The 23,262-nt window shown below is 44.7% G+C and overlaps 1 protein-coding gene across 1 annotated transcript in view; it reads right to left on the minus strand.

Moving 5' to 3' along the window:
• The window catches only part of FREM3 (FRAS1 related extracellular matrix 3), a 140,874-nt gene that overhangs the window by 31,914 nt on the left and 85,698 nt on the right, over window positions 1-23,262 (minus strand). Inside the window, exon 7 of the mRNA XM_053256182.1 lies at window positions 8,190-8,339. Coding sequence (XP_053112157.1) covers window positions 8,190-8,339 — 150 coding nt within the window. The remainder of the gene's footprint in view (window positions 1-8,189; window positions 8,340-23,262) is intronic.

Here is a 23,262-nt window from a genome sequence, read left to right on the forward strand (position 1 = left end):
AGCTGCCATTAGGGAGTCAGACCACTGGTCCATCTAGCTCAGGGTTGTCCACAGAGATTGGCAGCTGCTTAGCCAAGGTTACAGACAGGAGTCTCTCTCGGACCTATTGAGATAAGCCAGTGAGGGAACTTGGAACTTCTTGCTCTTCCCAGAGTGACCCCATCCCTTAAGGCGAATATCTTACAGTGCTCACATGTAGTCTCCCATTCAAATGCAAACCAGGATGGACTTTGCTTAGCAAAGGGGATAATTCATGCTTGCTACTACAAGACCAGCTCCCCTCCATATCTCATAAATATCTCTACGAGCCCTTTAAAAACCACCAACATGGAACCCTATATTCAGACAAGCAAAAATGCACATAATTTCAGAAACATTACTTTTCAGAAACATCTTTCAGAATTTCAGAAACATCTTTCACCAACAGTAGACATTTGCACGTGTTAAGGCAAGTTCCCAAACAGAATTCTGCTCAGTTTTTCTCCAATAATGCTAACCAAATGTAATCTGGTCTTCTGATCTGATCAGGGTGGTGTTCCATGGGTGGGGACTCCTGTGATTTCCCCACTGTCACAGATGGATGACCATCTGGTTAAGGTTGGACTCACAATCATATCCCAACTCTGCAGAGGTGATGGGCCTATTAGGATGGTCCGTTTGAGGTTACTGGATCCAACAGGATTCCAAGAAGCCTTAGAAGGATTTAGTATTGGCTCTGCCAGTGTTCCAGTTAATGCCCAGAAGGAGAACTGGAACAAAACACTCACCAGGACAGAAGACATGATCACTCCTCAGTGTCCCCTCTGACCTGCTTCTAAACTGGCCCCTTGGTATACTACAGGAGCTGAAGCGGCAAGATAGACGACTGGAGCACAAATGGAGAAAGACTCGACTTGAATCCAACAGATTACAACATAGAGCGCATTTGAAGATCCATGCTCAGGCAATACGTGTGGCAAAGAAAAACAGGTTGCTTACCTGTAACAGGTGATCTGGTAGTGATCCGTTGAGTCCATAAGTGAATGGGTTCTGCGCCTGCGCAGGCACCTCTCGGGCCGACTAGGTAGCTCCTCGCGACGCCCAACCGCCTTTCTGCACGTGCTCCTGCATTCCATCTATATAGTGCGGTTGGGCGTCTTCCGTTAGTTTTCTGTGCAGACCGCCTTGTATGCGCAATCTGCCAATTGATGAATCTACTTCTGCAGTGGGGATGGCTTCTGGGCGGGTCTTATGGACTCAACGGATCACTACCAGATCACCTGTTACAGGTAAGCAACCTGTTTATCTGGATCGTGATCCGTTGAGCCCATAAGTGAATGGGTGATTAGTTAGCTGACCCTCCGTGGTGGTGGGTGCAGAAGAATGCCCTCTAAGGCAACACCCTTTTTAACACACTTCACCCATATTCCGCCTGTCGCGCCATGCGCAGGTCCACTGCATAATGTTTTATAAACGGCTGTTGCGATGACCATGTTGCAGCAATACAGATGTCATCCATCTTAATCCCTGACAGATGAGCTGCCGAGATTGAGTAGGCTCTAGTAGAATGAGCCCTTATAGTTTTTGGCGGCGTTACATTCTGCAGTCTATAAGCCAACAAGATTAATTCCACTAGCCAATGGGCAATACGTTGCCGAGACACCGACCTCCCCTTGTTCCTGCCTTTATAGGCCACAAACAGTTTATTTGACCTTCTGTGCTCCTTAGTCCCCTTCAAATAATATAGCAGTGTACGACGCACGTCCAGAGCATGCAGTGCCTTCTCCAAAGGAGACTGAGGATCTTTAAAAAAGGTTGGCAAGACTATTTCTTGATTCAGATGGAACCCTGTTATCACCTTTGGACGAAAGTTAGGGTCCAACCTCATCACCACCTTATGTGGGTAGAATTGTGTGTAAGGTTTGTCCGCCCTTAGCGCTGACAATTCCCCCACTCTCTTCGCTGTAGTTATTGCGATCAAAAATGCAGTTTTTAGCGTTAATAACTGCAAACTAGCCTCATGTAATGGTTCAAAGGGTTTCTCCGTTAATGCAGAAAGCACCAAAGACAGACTCCACTGCTCCAAAGGTCTCTTAAGTGGAGGATAGAGATTATTCAGCCCTTTCATGAACCTTTTACACTCGGGGTGAGTAAATACTGTCTTTCCATCCCACCCCGGAAGTCTCGAGGATAGAGCAGCCAGATGCAGTTTCAATGATACATTTGCTAGGCCCTTCACTTTCAGGCTAGTTAAATAAAGCAGCACCTGGCGCACAGACGCTGCCCGTGCTTTGAATCCACTCGCCTTAGCATACACTCTAAATCGTTTCCACTTACAGAAGTAGCTACGCCTAGTAGACCTGCGTCTGCTATTTAACAGAATTTTGTTTAAAAGTTTATTCTCCACACTGTTAGTTTTAGGGTCTCTATCTCTGGGTGCAGTACCCTGCCCCCTGCCATCTGCAGGAGATCTGACATTGCTGGTAGACGGTAATGCTGCCCTCTGCACAGGCGAAGCAGCAGGGCAAACCACGGCTGACGTGGCCACCACAGGGCCACCAGTATGCAGTCTGCCTCGTCCCTTAGGATCTGTGCCAACACCCGATTTAGGAGAGGCAACGGCGGGAACAGGTAAAGGAGCCCTTTGCTCCACTCGTACTGAAATGCATCTCCCAGAGACCCCACACCTATTCCCTCACGAGAACAGTATCTCTTGCACTTTTTGTTCCCCTCCGAGGCAAATACATCCACCGCAGGGGTGCCCCAACGATCGAAAATCTGTCTGATACAATCTCCCTTGACCTCCCACTCGTGTCTCTGGTTGTTCAGAGTGCTCCGACTGAGAGCATCCGCCAGGTGGTTGTCCACCCCTCTGATGTGAATCGCCACTGGATATATGGCATGGGCGATGCACCAGTCCCACAACTTCATCGACAAGGTGCAGAGTCTTGGAGAAACTGTCCCTCCCTGTCTGTTTAGATAAGCTATAGCTGTAGTATTGTCCATTTGGATCTGTACCACAGATCCCCTTAGTTGTGGTTCGAAAGCTCTTAACGCCAAAAATGCAGCCATCAGCTCCAGATAATTGATATGGTATTCTGCCTGATGAGGCGTCCATTGACCCTGAATGCAATCTCGGGCGCAATGCGCACCCCACCCTTGTAGCGATGCATCCGTTGTGATCCACACTTTCGGAAGCAGAGGTCTGAACGGTACTCCTTGTAAGAGATTTACTCCCTTCATCCACCACTGCAAGGAAGCTTGTACACCCCTGGGAAGGTGCAACAGCATGTTCTGGCTGTCCACATTGAGACGGAAGTGGTTCAAGAACCACCGTTGAAGGGGTCTCATCCGTAGTCTCGTGTAACGAACCGTTGTGTTGCACGAAGCCATCATGCCTAAAAGCCTCTGGATCACCCTTGCTCTCTGGTCCGGTTGGTTGTGGAATCGAGTTGCCAACGCGATGATCTGAATGCATCTTTCCATCGGCAAGAATGCCCTTCGTTGCTCTAAATCGAGGATGGCACCTATGAAACTGAGTTTCTTTCTTGGGGTCAAGTTGGACTTTTTCCAGTTCACATTTACCCCCAATTCCTGGAGAAGATGTAGCATCGTTTGAATTTGAGTCTCCAACAGTTTTTTGTCCTTGCTCACCAGGAGCCAGTCGTCCAAATACGGGTAGACCACTAGGCCCTGAGTGCGAAGGAATGCAACTATCACTGCCACCACCTTGGTAAAGACTCTTGGAGCTGTTGATAGTCCGAAAGGGAGGACAGTATATTGGTAAATCGTAGTCCCCACCGTAAAGCGTAGATACTTTCGGTGATTTTCCTGGATGCCCACATGGAAGTAAGCGTCTTTCAGGTCTAACGTTGCCGCCCACTCTTCCTGCTCCAGAAAGGGTAGAATCTCCTGCAACGTCATCATTCTGAACTTCCGGGTCCAGACAAAATCGTTGAGGTCTCTCAAATCCATGATTGCCCGTATCCCCCCATCCCGCTTGGGTATCTGAAAATAGCGGGAGTAGAATCCGGACAACCTCTTCGCCCACTGCACTGTCACAATTGCCCTCTTTCCCAATAACACCTTTATCTCTTCTTCCAACACTGGTGTTGATCTCGTGAAACGGAGCCCTGAGAACGGGGGTAGAGCTGTGAACTCGATTGCATAACCCGTCTCCACAATCCTCAGAACCCACTGATCTGATGTTATGTTGTGCCATGCCATAGCATGGCTTGCCAGTCTGATGTCTGAGCTGACAACTACAGGGCCGATGGTAGTGGTCCTGGCAATTGTGTTTAAGTGTAGTGGGCTGACATTGCAATCAAAACGACTGCTTTGCAGCCTCCTTGTTGTTATGACGATTATTTTGGTTTTTGTTTCTATTGCTGCCGTTGTTGTTGTTGTTCCGGAAGCCTCTAGATCTCTGGTAGGGCTTGTTCTGTCTCCTGAAGCCTCCCCTATCTGGGTAATGATATGGCCTTTGTCTATTGGGATTGTATGCTCTGGAGCCAGTTGTTGAAGTGGATACCATGAAAGTTTTTGCTGTAAATTTAGATTTTTTTAGTGTTTCCATGGTAGCGTCTGTACTCTCATGGAAAAGACCCTTTCCATCAAAAGCCAGATTCTCAACCCTGTCTTTCATGTCTGGCTGGAGAGATGTTGCACGTAGCCAGGCATAGCGACGCATGGTGACTGCTGTCACCATGGCTCTGGATTCAGTTTCAGCTAAGTGTTTGAAAGTACTAAGCTGCTGTTTTGTTACTGCGGTCGTCCTTTCGTACACCTCATGGAGCCTAGTTTGCAGCTCCTCCGCGGACATGGAGGTCGAATCATGGAGCAAATTGTCCCATAGGAGGTGAGTGTACCTCGCCATACACGCTGCGTAATTTGCAATTCTGATAGCTAGACTTGAAGTAGCATACAGCCTGCGGCCTAACACATCAATTTTTCTGCCCTCCTTATCTCCAGGAGTCGTGTGTCGACGGCCGCCCTTGGATGAAGATGCACAATCCACCACAATGGAGTTAGGATCCGGGTGTTGCAGCAGGTAAGTGTCCTCTCCATCACATATCCGATACAAATTTTCAATGCGCTTCGAAGTTGGATTCACTGAATGCACCGTCTCCCATGCTGATTTTGCTGCCTTTGATATAGCCGGTATCATGGGTAAAGATACTGGATGCGAAGCCTTTGACTGGAACATCATGTTGTAAACAGGGTCGGTAGACTCAGTATCTGGCAGCTGCAGATTTAGCCCCAAAGCCTCTGCCATCTCTCTAATCATTACATGGTACGCTTTGAGTTCTTCAGTTGGGGATTTCGAAAGGCGAGGTGGTACTTCAGGTGGAAGCTCTGTCTGTCCACTGCCTCGATCAGAATCCGTATCCTCAGTACCATAGTCCTGATGCACTGATCCAGGAGAAGATTCTCTGGACGATGGGCTCTGTGGTGGCGGAGTGCTCTTTCTCTTCCGCTTCCCACTTGGTTTCTCCCTGTGGGCAGCTGCTGCAGGTGGATGACTCTCTTCCCGAGGTTGTGGGTCGGGTTGTTGCGCCTTCCACCTTAAATATTCCGCGTAATCATGCGGGAGTGTGTGTCTGAACCCACACGTATGCGAGGGTTGAATTGTTGGATGGCATATGCTGTCATCCAAATACCCAGGCAACGGTGGTACCACAGCCAAGGGTGACTGGATCAAAGGTTCTGCTGCCACTCTTGGGGAAAGCGATGGAGTCCTTGGATGGGGGAGCGCTGGCTCCAACTCCACTTCCTCTTCCCCTTCCTCCTCCTCCTCATCCAATCCTGCACTCACAAACCCTTGGAATGTGGATTCTGCAGGGGTGTTTGGATCCGATGCCATCAGGCTCCTGAGTGCCGAAGTCGCACTTCTATCAGAGCGGTGGCTTCCCTGGTTCCGTGGAGTCGAGGGAGACTGTTGAGGAGTGTGTGCAGGGGAGAGGGAGACGCGGTGTACAGTCTCTCTCGGCACCGAAGAGTCACGGTTGCTCTTCGCCTTCGATGTCGATGTCGAGCTCGATGTCGAAATGACCCCGGTGTGCTCACTCCTCGATGTCGAGGGCTTCGGCGTCGAGGGTGATGGTACCGATGATTTGTCTTTTCGTTCCTTTCTCGATGTCGAGGGTGTCCTCGACGTCGAGGCTCTCGGTGTCGAGACCGGGCTTGAAGTTCGATGCTCTGTATTCCACTCACCCTCCGATCCCTGCACCGAGGAAGGTGATGGGGTTTTCAGCCTATGTCCAGTCTTCTCACCTTCATGCCCGACGCTTTCCTCTCGTCGATGCCTTTTTTCCTTCCGCTTGTGCTCCTTCGAAGAGACTTCCAAAGGTCTCTTGAAAGCTTTATCAGACACGGTTTTAGACTGTACTGCGACAGCTCCGTGACTCCCCGCACCCGATACCGCAGCCGATGTCGATGCCATAGTCGATGTCGACGGATCCACAGGGCGAGGGGTCGGCGGGCGGAGTGCGTCTTCATAAAGCGCGGCTCTAAGGCGCAACGCCCGATTTGTTCTCGTTTGTTTCGAGAATGCACAGCAAATTTTACAAGCTGCCGTGTTGTGCTCCTCACCGAGACACAACAAGCAGGCATCATGATGGTCGGTGGATGGCAACTTTGACCGACACCTCCCACAACGCTTAAACGTAGTTTTATTCTCCATTTTTCGTAAGCAGTCCGTCTGTAAGCAATCCGAACTGTAGTTCGTCAACACCGTCCGTGAAGCAATTTGCAAAATTCAACAACAATCCAAGTAAAGCCAAAGAAATCAGTCCGATCTGTCGTCTAAATTAGTCCGTTAAACAAGTTTCCGATTCCGTTTAGCAGTCCAGGTAAAGCCAGATAAATCAGTCCAATCTGTCGTCTAACTTAGTCCGACAAGCCAAATATCCAATTCCGTTTATCCTGTCCAATATTCAAAACCAATTTTCAAGCCGTATAAGTAAAGTTTGTTATTTCTGTCTACCGAGAAGCCCACACGAGGTCTGAACGCTGCGGCGGTCAAACAGAAACTAACGGAAGACGCCCAACCGCACTATATAGATGGAATGCAGGAGCACGTGCAGAAAGGCGGTTGGGCGTCGCGAGGAGCTACCTAGTCGGCCCGAGAGGTGCCTGCGCAGGCGCAGAACCCATTCACTTATGGGCTCAACGGATCACGATCCAGATGCTATTCTTTCCTGCCTGTATTGCATCTGCAAGCTCATGTCCAGCTGAGTTGTTTAGGGCTGTGAGTCTCTAAAGACACATTTATTCACCCAAGCTTTTTAACTAGACTTGTGGTTTTAAATTGTTTTAAAGGTTTTAATTTCTGTTTTGATTTGTTTTCTGTTACTGTAAACTGCCCAGAGACAGAGGTTTGGGGCAGTGTACAAATATAATGAACAAACCAACCAAGGATAAAAATGGCATATGTAGACGACATCAAAACACCCAAGTCAATTAAAGCTATTTATTGTTTCTCCATTCTCCTCTCTCTTCACTCCTCCAACCATACTTTTCTTGGCTTCCTGTTTCCTGTATGTCTTTTTTCCTGGGTTCTTGCTTTTCTCTATCTATACTTCTTGAGACTTCCTTTCTGTTTTTGCATCCGTAACATCTCCCTTTACCACTGAGCATTTCCTACCCCAAGGACAACCTTTCTTCACTTCTGTTTATACCTATTCTTCCTCAGACTCCTTACCAAAGCAGTTCAGCTAAAAAAAGTACTCAGACTGACAAATAGCAGCTGTCTATGTTTACTGCACTAAGCTGAAGAGAATACTGTTAGAAAACACACACACACACACACACACACACACACACAGAAGGAAGAAGACAGTGTTTCAAACTTAACCTGAAGTGAGAGAAGGGTTAGAGTTCGGGGAATGCACTTGAAATAGCCCTATTTAAGCAAATTTGAAGAAACTCCTGAAATTAAGGAAGAGACATTACCTCTACCATTTCCTTCCTACGGGTTTGCCTGCAGTGCAGTCTGATGGTTTGGACTGGGAAATGTGAGGAGTTACTTAGTGAAAATTGGGCCCATTTCTCCTCAGTTTTTTTGTACATTTGTGAACTTCTGAAGCACACAAAACCCAAATGTTAAGTACAGTTAACCCAAATGTTAACTTGTTAATGGCATTTGCACAGGCTAGGGTTTAGTATACAGATATGGCACATGAGGGAAGCTCCTTGGAAAAACAATTCACCTTCCGCAGATATTGGTTCTGTTTTTCTGGAACGCACAGTGACAGTGGCTGCTTTGGACAAGTCTGTTCCAGTTCTCCAAACACGAACTTCCACATAACCAGCACTCTCAGCCACATGATATTCGGTGTCACCAAAGTAAAAAGCAGGTTCTAGATACAGAACACAAAACAAAAGGAGAGAAAAGATAAACACCTATCAGTTTTTCAAGAGGCAATCACCACACGCCACCCCTTACATGAAGCTTAGAATCCAGAAATCTCTGCAAGCCTATTTATTTATTCATTCATTCATTCATTCATTCATTCATTTGAAACATTTGATATACCGCCCACTCCGAAGACTCTGGGCAGTGTACAAAAACATGCAAAACAAGACAGCATTAAAATTACATTCTAAATAAAACTAAAGTAACTAATGCGGGGGGGACGGACAAATAGGTAAACCACAGGGTAAAAGCCTGGCGAAAAAGAAAAGTCTTCAATAGAGATTTAAAAACCAACAAGCAGGGAGCTAAACGAATCTTCAGGGGAAGGGAATTCCAGAGAAGTGGGGCAGCAACCAAGAAGGCCCTTTCACAGGTCCTAGCACCCCGAACCTCTCGGATGCTTATGGACTTATAGGGTATTGATTGACCTGGTTGTGCATACTTTTCATTTTGGAACCTGGCAGAGAATTTGGATTCATCGAGATAGATTTAATTTTTAATAACCAAATATTTTTACAGAGTTACAGACTGTCATGTTAACGGGGGGAAATACATTTTACCCTGCACTTCAAACACTGTACAATACACTGTCTGGCACCAGAGAAAATAGATATATTTCCCAAAGGTTCCTAACTTATGTTCCCACTCACCAAATATTTTTGCTTTCTTTCCCATTATTGAAACTGTCTTTGCCACATATTCAGATGCATCAATCTGATGCCTCAGTCTGAACACATGCTTCAGTCTGAATACCTCAATAGCCAATTGCCTCAATCTGAACACATTTTATTTATTTATTTATTTATTTATTTATTTAATCAAATTAGTACACCACCCCAAACTTTCATCTCTGGGCGGTTAACAATAACTCTGCTAACTGGGCAAAGAGGCACCTTTTACTGTTGTGATTCTCTTTATTTAGCAGGGGGAGAGTAACTGGCCCTATCCACCTCCAGCATAGTACTTCCAGTGACTGTTGCTGGTGTCTATCTTATGTTTCTTTTTAGAATGTGAGCGCTTTGGGGACAGGGTTCCATCTTATTTATTTGTTTGGTATTTCTCTGTGTAAACCGCCCTGAGCCATTTTTGGAAGGGCGGTATAGAAATCGAATGAATGAATGAATAAATAAATAAATCATCATCATCTGCCACACAATACACCAGATATAACTGTAATCGAGAAGAAAGAAATACAAGTCAAAATAATCGACATAGCAATACCAGAGGATAGCAGAATAGAAGAAAAAGAAATAGAAAAAATCACCAAATACAAAGATCTACAAATTGAAATTGAAAGGCTGTAGCAGAAAAAGACCAAAATAATCCCAGTGGTAATTGGCGCCCTGGATGCAGTTCCAAAAGACCTTGAAGAGCACCTCAACACCATAGGGGCCACAGAAATCACCATCAGCCAATTACAAAAAGCAGCTTTACTGGGAACAGCCTATATTCTGCAACGATATCTATAACAATTGACAATAAAATTCTGGCATTCCAGGTCCTTGGGAAGGACTCGATGTCTGGATAAAACAAACCAGTCAATAACACCTGTCTGACTGTGTAAACAAGAAATAACAAAAACAAGTTAAAACATACATAAATCTTAAAACAATTTAAATGTAAAAAACAGATTAAAACCTAAAGATTTAAAAAGCTGAAAAGGCTTGGATAAGGTGGTGGGTTTTCAAATGCTTTTTAAAAATTGCCAGAGATGAGGAGGATCATATTTCAGTAGGGAGTGCATTCCACAATCCTGGGACAGTAATCGAGAAAGCTTGCCCCCGTGCGGCCACCAGGCGAGCTGGCGGCAACTGGAGACACACCTCTCCAGATGACCTCAATGTACGGTGTGGCTCATAATGAAGAAGACGTTCTCTTAAATACCCAGGGCCCAAGCTGTTTAGGACTTTATAGGTTATAACCAGCACTTTGTATTTTGCCCGGAAACCTATTGGCAGCCAGTGTAGCTCTATCAGCAAAGGAGAGATATGGTATCTTTGAGATGACCCAGAGACCAACCTGACCACCGCATTCTGTACCAACTGAAGTTTCCAGACTATGTACAAAGGAATCCCCACATAGAGCACATTGCTGAAGTCAAATCTGTTTTGAGGTTATTCATCTCAAGAAATGGACACAGCTGGTGTATCAGCCAAAACTGATAGAAAGCCCCTCTGGCCACCACCTCAACCTGAGATACCAGGGAGAGGTGTCGATCCAGAAGTACTCCCAGACTGCATACCTGTTCCTTTCGGGGAAGTGTGACCCCATCTAGAACATGTAGATCAAAATCATCTCTGGAGTTCTGACCCCGCACAATAAGTACCTCCGTCTTATCTGGATCAGTCTCAGTTTATTCTCCCTCATCCAGCCCATTACTGCTTATCAAACAAACAAATATCAAACAAATAACACAAAGGATCTGAATTGTAAAACAAGCAACTAGTTCTCCTCTAGCGCCTCTAGTTCTCCCCTGCCCGCCTGCCACTGCTGTTTTCTTTCCCCGCCCACTGGCGTTTTCTTCCCCCACCCGCCACCATTTTCTCCCACCGTTTTGTTTCCTGCCTTGCCCGTAAGCCTGTCTGCCACCGCTTTCCTCTTCCCCTGCCGGCAGCTCGCTCGCAAACTCTCGCACACATGGGATTAGTGACAGGTACACCTTAGAGGAAGGAAGGAAGGAAGGAAGGATAGATAGATAGAAACAATCATGTACATAAAATGATACAGATGAATCATATAAGATAAGTCAATAAGATAGAACATCCAAACATCAGCACAAATATGAATTGAAGAACAACAGAACAGTAAAGTATTCCCAAAATATGAAAGCACATATGATATTTCAAAAATATGTAAGCAGAACAGCTTCCTGGTAATATTTGCTGTTTTGGTAAACTTTTTCAAGTGCTCAGAAAAGTTCAATGGTTCTTCAAAAGATATTAGTAACATCTTATTTATACTTCTGTGTTGAACAATATATCCTTTTCCATGGGAGTCCACGAAACTTCTCCCACCATATGTCCATTCAATTTAATGTTCTTACAGCATTCCCACAGGGTTATCAAAGACCTACTTCCTCAAAGGTTTCCAACAGACTATTTCCACACTTCCTATATTTCAAACAAGCATCTCTGGGCAGAAAAAAGGAGAACCATTTTGACTGGGGGAGAAGGGATTATTTTGTTTCTTTATATAAAAGAATGCATCTATGGCTGCCTTCTCAGAGAATGTCTCAGAGAAAAATGTATATCCACAGTCATGCATTTCAGTAACTTATTGTCTACAAATGCAGGTTTGTGCATGCAAAAGAAAAATAAAAGATTTTGGAAATCTACACATTATGGGTGGTAAGCAGGTCTTTGGTGGAGCACACAGAGAGAAGCTCCTTGTGCAAGCGGAAGGATTGCTGTACTCATGCAACGGCACTGCACATGAGCATAAGAACAAAACTGCTGGATCAGGCCAAAGGCTTATCTAGTCCAGCATCCTGTTTCCCATCCAAGCAAGAGTGGAAGGGTTCCTCGCATAAGTGTAATTCTTCTTCCCTTGTGGAAGGAGGTTTTACTGAAGGTGTGCTACTGTGCTAAAGGTCTACACACCATGCAATATCTCCAGTATCTTAGGATTTTCCTTTGTTTCTGGGAAAGTTAATTTAATATATAAACGGACTTTACAGAATTTTCAGGAAGTCAGTGAAAAAACAAACTGGTAACCAGCACAACTGGGAAATCCTCTGAGGAAAATCTCTTTTGAGTAAAATAAGGCAGAACATTTTCAATCAGAGAAACAAAATGGACTAACAATGTTTTTAAAAAATGATATTCAACAAAAATGTTGCCAAAATATGGCCTTCTATTTACTATACACATGGTATTTTAAAGGTTTAATCATTCTTGATTCCTCAAAGTAAAAAACTGACCTTACTCTTTATTGGGGAGTACTCAAAGCCTTACAATTCAGGTCAAGGAAAAGGTCATAGTTAAAATGGGCTTAAGTCGTCACCCTGTTGTTTAGCATAAGAGATCAAACATCACAAGACTGACTGAAAGTAGCACTAATTTAGCAGCTCAGAGCACATTAATTAGCTTAGCCGGAGGAAGTAGAGTATCTTCATTGTCTATGAAAGACCAGTTCTTTACATTTTGTATAACAGTGAATATGGCCGCTTCAGAGTTTATTTTTTTAAATGTATATTCTGCTTTTTGGTTCCAATAGGACAGCTTAAAGCACTATGAAAGCCTACTAAAAATGGTTTAACCAGAGATCAGGTTATGACATCAGAAAATGAATGTGTATACCACAGGCAGTTTTAAATTATGATCTCAATTACTTGAATATGTAGCCAACATACTGCACAGTCCAATGTCGGCATTTCCAACCTGCTGGGGCTGCCTTTCATTTGCACAGCAGCCCCGGTGGGTGGGAAATGCTGGCATTGAATTGTTCAGCATGTTGCCTAATGTAATTCTAAAGGGCCCCTCTCCAAAATTCTAAAGGGCCCCCTCTCCAAAATTAGTCTCAGGCCTAGTTTACACATGCATCAGAATTAGGTCACTGAATGAACTGCACAATTCAACTTGTTTTTATGTATGTTTTTAGCTTGATGTTTTTACTGCTTTTATTGTATGTTTTAATTTTTGTAAACCGCCTTGGGGTTTTCTTTTAACGAAAGGCGGTATAAAAATGTAAAAATAAATAAAAATAAAATAAATAAACTGTACCAATTGTGTTCAAAAGTGGCATTTTCCCACTTGAAATGGTGTAATCCATTCTATTACCTCATCTGGCTACTTGTGTTACTTGCTCCCCATTATGACCATCAGGCTCACAACTCAGCGTTCATCACTGAAGCAGTCAGGCACCTTTAGGTAAATGTGATAAGCTGCTGAAGAGTAAAGCTTTGGTAACGGTCTAGTATTTACAAGTCTGGATATCTACAAGTTTTAGATATCTACAACTTGTACAAGTACAACTTGTACTTGTCTAATCTCTTGAAAATGAGAAAGGTCTGTCTATGGCTACAAGAAACGTGTGCCTTCCCAGATATTAGATAAATTAATAAAATAAAAATGCTAATTAATGCTCAATTGACCAAGATACCTCGCAAAATACCAGCCATCTTTGTAGAAGAGGCGGGGGGGGGGGGGAATCCAGCACCAGCACATGCCAACTATTTTCTCCCAAATTAAAATGTAGAACAAACTTCCCCCTCAAATTTTCCTTTCCTCAAAAATTTATAACATAAATTCCCTTCACTTGATTCTTGTATGCTTTAGGAACACAGGAAACTGCCATATACTGAGTCAGACCATTGGTCTATCTAGCTCAGTATTGTCTTCACAGACTGGCAGCAGCTTCTCCAAGGTTGCAGGCAGGAATCTCTCTCATCAGCCCTATCTTGGAGAAGCCAGGGAGGGAACTTGAAACCTTCTGCTCTTCCCAGAGCGGCTTCATCCCCTGAGGGGAATATCTTGCAGTGCTCACACATCAAGTCTCCCTTTCATATGCAACCAGGGCAGACCCTGCTTAGCTATGGGGACAAGTCATGCCTGCTACCACAAGACCAGCTCTCCTCATCTACCACAAGACCAGCTTCTGAAGCTCTGATAAATTTTCCTCTAGGAAACATAATTATAATTACCTTGGCCCATGCAGAGCATCTATGCACTAGTACTTAATTGCTTCCCTCGCCACAGCCCGATCACCCCAAAGACCTTCCCACCCTCACTCGAGCCCCGCTCCTGTTTCCCCCACCACAGGGCCGAGCAGCTCTTTCCTCCAGCCCGCTTGTCTGCCTTGCTCCATCACTCACCCACAGCCTGTCAGCCTGCTCCCCCGCTCTGCTCCGTCACTGGCCCACAGCCTGTCAGTCCAATTACCTGCCCTGCTCTATCACTCGCCCATCCTCCTCCTCGATGCTCACCCACTCGCCCACCCTGCTCATGATCTTACTCGTGAGAGGCCTACAATGAAGCCTGTTCTTTCAGTTCACACCTGACATGACCCAACATTGCTCCCTGTCCTCAAACTTTCACAGCTTGCTTGCTTTCTCTCTCTCCCCCACTTCCCCTCTCCCTTCTTTCTCTATCTCTCTCCTCTCTTCCCTCCCTTGTTTTCTCTCTTTTCCCCGCCCTTCTCTCCCCCCCTTCCTACCCCTTCCTTTTTTCTTTCTCTCTTCCCCTGAGTTTTGCAAACCCAGCCCAGTCCCTGGGCAGCCTCAGGCCCGGCCTCCTCTTCCTCTGTTTCTACTCAGAGACAGTCTTTGTGCTGTTTTATTTCCACTGGGGCCAGGAGAATCGCCTCAGGGACTCTGTCCACACCTTAAGGCTGCCACCACCACCGCCTCCTTTGGCCACCACTGGGCAGGCGGGCTGGAGGAGGGAGGCCTCCTTAGCTCTGGAGGTGGCATGAGAGGGAGAGCACACTTAGGGCCATCTGGATGGGAAGCCCTGGCTTGGCCATCATCCTCATGAGACTCAGTGGGGTGATGAGATGGAAGTTGGTGGTTGGAGCCAGCCTAGGCTGCCGCTGCCTCTGCAATACCACTGCTCTTCCTGGATCGCTTCTTCCAATGGGCTGGAGCAGGGAGGCACTCCTTGGCTTCAGAAGCGAGGTGGCCAGAGGAAGAGGAAGCAGCGACTGTGGCCCCCACTCACGCTGCCCTCAGCTCTGAGTGCCACCACTCTCAGGCCTAGGTGGGAAGGAGCGCTACCTGGAAGTCTTGCAAGAGAGAACTTCAGACTCTTGCGAGATGTGCAATGTACCTGAGAGTGCCACCTACCGCCTAAGCCAGAAAGGAAGGAAGGAAGGAAGACTGGACAGAATCTGAGCATGTGCCAACAGTCAAATTCTCTCTGTAATGAGGATAAAGAAAACACTTATAGCCATACAGGTCAACAAAGATTCATCCTATCCTGAAGGAAAATAGGCACTACCTAACGTGTAACTGCACTCTCCTTATTAGTGCATCTCGCCTTACTAGAGCATCTATAGTGGCTGAAGCAATGTAATGCCAAAATCAAGTCTGTCAGCTGTGTTTGCTGGTGTTATCACATCCACAGTCTTAGCAGAAATTTAGGTGAGAAACTACTTGCAATTTACTTGACTGCATATTTTGCCTATCTCCAAGTGAGAAAAGTCAGCGAAATTCCACTTTCTGTTCTTAAGCAAACTATATGATGGATATAAGAAAAAATATCAAACACAAAGGAATTGTTAGTTTTAAACACTGATAAGCAGCTTGTAACCCACTGTAATGAGCAGCTGTTGGGATATAAATATGCCTGTGTTTCTGTTGCTATGTGCATATGCTATGAGATATTTCTGCTGCACATACTTTCATTTGTGCACCCTCGGCAATTAAGATCCAAGCCATAAATACGTTACAGAATAAATATATTTATATAAATATTTGTGGGCAAAGAGCCATATTCTGATCTCACTTTTAGATAATTTCCCCAATGGTAACCTTTCACAACATGTGCGCTAAGTGTAACTACAATGAAGCATCTGCACAGACATTGAGCTTCAGAAGTAAAACATAAATAGTTCTGTGCTCTTCTGCTTTATCAGTGATCAGACATTGACATAAATAGCTTGAGACAGGCTCGCTGCCAAATTAAGTCCCATGTGTAAAAATTGTGCTATGCTTTTGTCCGCAACATTTGGGACAAAAAAGGGTGGGGAGTTTCAAGCACCATACAGACATTCAATGGCTTATGAATACATTAACATCTAAAAATACAGAGGAATTTATCAACTCTCATTAAAAAAAAAATCAGTGTAATGTTCATGGAATCACAGAATTAGAAAAGATGAAGTCCAAACCTTGTCCAAAGACAGAACTACCCACCCAATAGCCTGCCCACTTAAAATTCAATGTGTGTCATCCAGACTACAATGCAACTCAAACAGTTGTCCTACAGAAAGACAACCACAGAACAAATAATCAAGGAGAACCAAACTGTAAAGTGAAGAGAAAGCAAAAAAGTTATGGGAGCAATAATTAACTCCTCTAACTAAAATTGTGTATCTTAGCATCCTTACTTATAAAAAGGATAGCACTTTCCAAAATGCTTAACTGCTTCAGTTGTTTATACAGTACAGGCTGAAAGCTCCATTGTGTGCCTACATGAATTTAGAGGAGCCCTTTAAAAGTTCACCCAGCTATCTTGGAACTACTTATCCATAAATGGATCCCATGAGGCTGGTGGCATCTAGGTAATCCAACAGGTAAGGCTGATAATGTCATCATTTAAATGTTCTCCCAGCCAAGTAGTCATGAAAAAACAGCTTGCATGGTTGGAAGAGCATTGAAAGGGCATGAAAGAGTGTGGCATGTATGTCAAAGGTGTATTGGACCTCAGAATGTGGTCTATCTGTCTACCTATGGCCTGAGAGAGGCAAAGTGGGTCTGGTCTGGAGGTCAAGGTTGAAGTGGAATTTGGGCAGGATGCTGAAATGAAGACACAGGTTGGAACTGGAGGACAAGATGGCAGGAACAGAGAGCTGAGATGGGAAACAGGAATAGGAACAGGGAACCAAGGAAGAGACTCGGAAGCTGGTTCTAAAGGAGCTCTTGGTAAGAGCTGCTGCACCAGCAACTGCCTGTCTAATAAAGGGAAGGGGAAGCCTCACTCCTTCCTGGATTCTGCTAGATCCAAATCCAAACTCTGGGCCAGGGCTTGCTTCCCCTTTCTCCCAACTAGGAAAGGATGCCTTAGGCAACCAGGCAAATGATCCTCTGTTTGTTATGGGACACAGCCATGATCCGTGCCACTGCTCACAGGGTTCCAGGGGTGATAAATAAGGGTCTGGAGTGGGGCCAGGGATCCAAGTGGGGGGTCCCCAAAAGAGCCAACTCAAGAGAAACAGGACGGGCAAGCTCCAGGATGGGATCATGGAGGATGCTAGAGACTCCTTCAGAAGCCAGATCCTCCTCTTCCTCCCTGGTGGAGGAGACTTCATCAGGATCTGGGCATTGCTGGGTCTTGACCCTCGTACAGGGCCCATATGCTTTTATTTCAGCACTAAAAACACACTGCTTATCCTACATCAAGCTATGGCAAGGTGGAGGTTTAGGTGGCTTACAGTGTTTTGTAAACTGTGTCTATACCTCAAGAAGAAATGCATCATCATCAAGAAGAAATGCATTATTTATGTGGTTTCTAATATAATAAGTGTACTAGAGATTTTTTGAATGAGAGTTATATATTATGTACTTCTATTATCTTTACAGATAAGTTTGTATGTCTGACTGAGTCATGATACTGCAGAAAAGAATAGTTTCTTATATTTTGTATACACTGTGTGCCCTCAATACAGATCAATGAATGCAAGCCATCACAACACTGGCACTGGGCATCCTCCATTGCTTTTTGCTGTGCTGACTTGGGGGTTCCAAAGCTAGCAGTACTGCACCAGCAGCACTGGTAGGCAGCAGTATTTAATGGACTGAGCACAAAGCAAGCCAGCTACAGTGTGCAGTTTGTGCATAGAAAGGAATGGGAGCACTGCACGACCAATTCTTTAGTGTCTAATATTTTCAACTATATACTGTATACTTACTTTTCCTATTCACTGGACATAAAAAATTAATTATGAGACCACAAAACAGACATGACTGAAGGTCTTAAGAACATCCCACTAGTCATGCCTCAGTAATTACAAGGATTTAATCACTTGTCTCTGAAATATAATCCACTCCTGCTAGGTGGACCTAAACACACTGCCAGCAACCTTTTGAGGCGGAACTCACTAATAACCGGAGGAGAACAGAGCCTATCTAATATATGTTCTCATCTGTCTTGGCTGGTTATACATAACCAGCTTAGTTAAAGCTTCATTCCCTACCAAGTAAAAGCAATATAGTAAAAGAATTAGAACCAATGAATTATATTATGAACCTGGCAGCTTTGGAACTGACCTAACTGTCCATAGAAGCCATTGGGATTGGTTTACTTTTTCTGTTAAGCATCATTGACATTTTCAAATTTGTACAAACATAAACAAATTAGACCACCAGGTGGCCCATTCCAGTGATCATGATGTATTTGTCTGATAGTGCCAAAGTGTTTCAACTGAACTTACACTGCTTATCACATCTCCAATGAAACCTTGGAAAACAGGCTATTGTAAATAAGATCAAGAAGAATAAAAACTGTAAAGGACTTGTTTTTTTGCTAAGCAATATCCTTAAATAGGTGACTTCATCCTGATACAAATGCTACAAATGCCTTATTAGAATACTTCCACAATAGAGATGGCACTAGAACTGGCAGATATTAACAGACCGAGGTTAGTCTAAGCCCTCACTTATTGCCTCTGTCTTTCAGCTAAACTTGGGTCAGCAGGGAACATCTTATGAAGTCCAAGCAGTTAATTCTGAGTGATTAGAGTGAGTGTGTGCATACATATTGCTCTATAGTAATTTTTAAAATGTAAATTCTGATTGTACAGTACACTAGTATATGCTATAAAATATCTCTATATATTTGTAAGATAATTTAACAGCAGATAACAATATTAAAAAGAAACATTAAGTTACACAATCATAAATACACTGGATTAAAAAGCAACCATATCAAAGGAGGCAATTCATTTTGTTAATCCTTGTATTTACTTATAATTATCAGCAACTTCACTACTAAAGAAAAACAGTTTCTAAAGCTAACTAGTCACTTTTTAGGTGGTCATGAAATGTTTTGAGCAAACTGTTCTTTTAAAATCCATTTCTAGTTTTTCAAAGGGGTCTTTAAAGTGTTTGCTCAGCCTGGATAACCCTATCATTCCCTTGCTTATTTAGAAATACATGCGCTGGTCCTGAAACCTGTTCTACCTGCCATGCCACTTAAACATTCCTATAGTGAACCATGGTAAGATTTCCGCTTCCTTATAAAATCACAAGTTGTTTGCATCTCTGTCTACAAAGCTCATTGCCGTACAACTGGATCCTTTGTTCAGTTACACATGATCAGACAGCATGCTTCTGCATAATAGGAAAATGATACAGAACCAAGGGTCTAATGTATGATCAAGGGCTTCCTACAAAACCCATATTGTTCAGCTGTATGTAGAAAATGAAGATCAAAGGGTTGCCTTTCTGTCTTGACTACCTGGTTATGCTGCTTTCTTTCTTTTTTAAAAAAAGAAAACATGAACAGTTTGCTGGACTTAAATGCTAGTTACGAGCAAACAGGATGCTGACTATCTTTGAAATGCTTACAGTGTAAGTACTTTCATTTATTAACATGAATTATTTATATAAAACATATGTAAGTATTGTGTCTTTACAAAGTGTGAAAATATTCCTGCATTGCTAGGGTACAGAGCCCCAGTTGAATCAAACATGTGTGAAGATTTTAGGCCATGTTTTTCCACAGTTTTTGAATTTGACACCCTGCTTTAAACAGATTCTATCTTCCACCCCACCTAGCACCAACGATGTATCACCAGGAGTGCACAGAGATTCTTGTACACAGCCATTTGCATGGCATTCAGAATTCCTAGCTTCATTTTCAAGCTCTTGCCCTGCACTATGCCTGCAAAGCTGGAGATAGGACAAGAAAGGGTGAATACAAATCTATATTTGCTGTACTTTTCCTCCCACAGTTCAAGTTTAACTTCCCCTCCACCTATGCAATGCTTTCAATACTGGAGTGAACTGAAGGCTGATTTAGGAGTCTATCTTGGCTTCAGGAAGCCTTTCTTTTTAAAATGCTGCATATAAATTTGTCCCAACGTTTTCAATATGGAAAAAAAACAGAATCAAATTCTTTATACATTGAAAAACATGATCCGGGGAAAAGATAAGTAATGTCATCAGCTTCCAGTCAATTGGTATTGAATTGGTTTACCCTGAACTCAAGCCCGGAAGAAAATTGTGATAAAACACAGCGAATGCATTTTCAGAAGCAAGTTCACTGCCCAAATTTTGCACACCTGCTATATGCTCAATAAAGAGAGAAACCTCTAAGGAGCAATGGGCTTCACTGCTGCTTGTCTTCCAATAGCACATTGTTCTGAGAATCCCAGAACGTTATGTCATTCTCCTTCATCGAAAGCCCCATAGGGGTGCCTGTTGCACAGTTTGACAACCTTGGGTTGTTGTTTTTTAAATGCCAGGTTAGCTACAGGAAATGACACAAGTCCTCATTTCTCACACCATGGCATAAACCTCTAAGGAGACATTAAAGAACATGCCTGGGGCAAATTCAGGGGCCTTTGAGCTGATCAGCAGTGCTTAGTGGAGAACAGTGGGGCTCTTTTTTCTGCAACTTCATTGTAAAAATAATGATCTGAAAAGATACCGTTCAGTCCTATCCATAGGTTTAGCTACAGTAATGCCTAATAAATCTAAGCATGGAGTCAGATATTTTGTTTTCCCTTTTTTCAGTCTAGTTTTGTTTTTCCTTTTTTTAGTCTAGTTTGCAAGAGCCACTAAGTTTTGCCCTTTCTCTCGACCCTTTTGTTTGGGGATGTAAGTAACAGACCCAGAGACACTAGGGCCTTGTCTTATCAATTAAGCCACCAATGGGCTTAATCGATATACAGCTCCTTTCCAGCAGGAAGGAACCCCTGCTAACGGAGCAAAGAGGCACCTTTTAAAGTGGTGGTTTTCTTTATTGAGCAGGGGGAGAGCAACTGGCCCTATCTAACCCCAGCACAGCATCCCTCCAGTGGCTGTTGCTGGTGTCTCATGTTTCTTTTTTAGACTGTGAGCCCTTTGGGGACAGGGATCCATCTTTATTATTTCTCTATGTAAACTGCTTTGGGAACTTTTGTTGGAAAGCAGTATATAAATATTCACAGTAGTAGTATTCCTAAGTCCTGTGAATCGGAGTGATGTCATCTCCTATTGGTATTAAGGATATGTCTGGTCTTTTCCTCTACTCCTGATTCTTGTTCCTTAACTTGTAATAACGCCCCCTGTGTGTGTGTGTGTGTGTGTGTGTGTGTGTGTGTGTGTGTGTTTTGATTGGGTGGGGTTAGTAGTGTGCTTGAACACTCTGAAGGGAGTTTACCCTTCCACATTCCTGTTTGGCTCACAGAGATTCCCCTGAAACCCAAATACAAAGAGATGTTGGCTACATCTTCCCAGCTGTGTAGGTGGGAAGGCCAGAGGCCATTGATTCCTAAAGAACACACTTTGAGAGACCTAGATTCTCCTTATGGGGCTCTTTAGGGTGGTGTTAAGGAGGTGGTGGCATCAAGGACCCCTCCCCACAAAGAAGAAAATGGAGAGACAGGGGGTAGATAATGCCTCATTGACCCTCTCATGACCAAGATCCTCATCCCACCATTTATTAGCCATTTGTTCTTTGTGGCATTTTGCTGTTATGTTGGGGGGAAATTTAGAACAGAAGTTGGTCTTGATACCTGATACAGTATCCTTTATATGTTTCAGACAGCTTTTTTGAAAACTGTTGCCAAACAATATAACATTAACTTGTTTGAATTAAAAAAAAAAATCTACATAGGTGAGAAACAGAGCTGGAGAAGGAGCAAAGACAATAAGGTCATTCATACAACCTAATGGTGCAGGGCTAGGGAGGGCGGCGGGGAGGCAGGATCGCACCTACCTTCCCCCCAGATGATCCTCTCTTCTCTGTGGCAGTGCCACTCGCGCGCCCATATGAGTGGCGCTGTCAGGAGTGGCTTCGGCATCTGGAGGCAGGAGAAATGCAGCCCAGCCTCCAGAAATCCCATAATGCACCACACAAGGAGTGCGATGCATTGGGGGATTTCCCTGCTGCCAGGCAGCCCAAGCAGCCACATGACCAGGGACTGAGGTAGAAGGCTCTTCTACTTCAGTAAAAGCCCAGGTAAACTACCTGGACTACTGAGTGGGGCAGCACTGGGATCGGGAACAATCCCAGCACTTCACAAGAGCAGCCCTACCCAGGTAGGGCTGTGCAAGCCCGGGTAGGGCTGCTCGTGTGAACAGTCCCATTATTTCAAGAACTCAGCAAAGTTTAAATGTCGTTTTAGTAATATGAGAAGGAAAATAAGTTAATCTAGTGAGAATGATGCCTCATCAGACCATCAATGTTCTCAATTTGAAGAAAAGGAATTGCAGGTACCAAGTGTGTTGAACATCTCAAAATTACAGCTTTTTAGTAAAATGGCAGAAAATTTTCTGATGCACCATCAACTTAAGCTGTCACCCTATGTCCTGTCCTACTACATTTACTCTGGGTTCCCCCTCATCTAACTGAGTAAAGCACTTAAATGAGGAATACTATTCACTGTTGTTACAAAATACAAATTACACTAGCCGACCCCCGCACAGAGCATCGGTTCACTCTTTGGGGCTGGCTACCTCTCCCCCCACACACACACCTGCCCCAGTCTCCAGGCAGGCCATGTGCCAAGCCCAGGCTGCCGTGCCGAGTGCCGCGGCCGTGCCGAGTACCACTGCCGCGGCCGGACCTGTCACTGTGTCGCCACCCTGCGGCCGGGCTGGACTCGCCGCCACCTTGCCGCCCCACAGCCGGGCCCGCCGCCGTCTTCACTCTGCGGCCGGGCTGGGCTCGCCTCCACCACCACGTTGCCGGGCCCACCACTGCCCTGCCGCCGCTGCCCTGCATCCGGGCTAGGCCCTCTGGGCACCGCCTCACCTCTGCGGCCAGGCTGGGCCCGCCACCACTGCCTTGCATCCACGGCCGGGCCGGGTGAGGCCTGCGCCGCCGCCTCGCATCTGCCCAGCCAGCCAATTCTCCTGGGTGCACTAGCCAATCAGGCGCCTCCGCCGCCCAGTCAAGCAGATGGGCCGCCGAGACGCACATTCCATGGCACACCCAGGAGAAATATATAAATAGATAGTAAGTAGAACTGGCGGTATTATATTATTATTATTATTATTATTA

Source organism: Hemicordylus capensis, chromosome 5 (genome assembly GCF_027244095.1).
Source record: "Hemicordylus capensis ecotype Gifberg chromosome 5, rHemCap1.1.pri, whole genome shotgun sequence".
NCBI lineage: Eukaryota > Metazoa > Chordata > Lepidosauria > Squamata > Cordylidae > Hemicordylus > Hemicordylus capensis.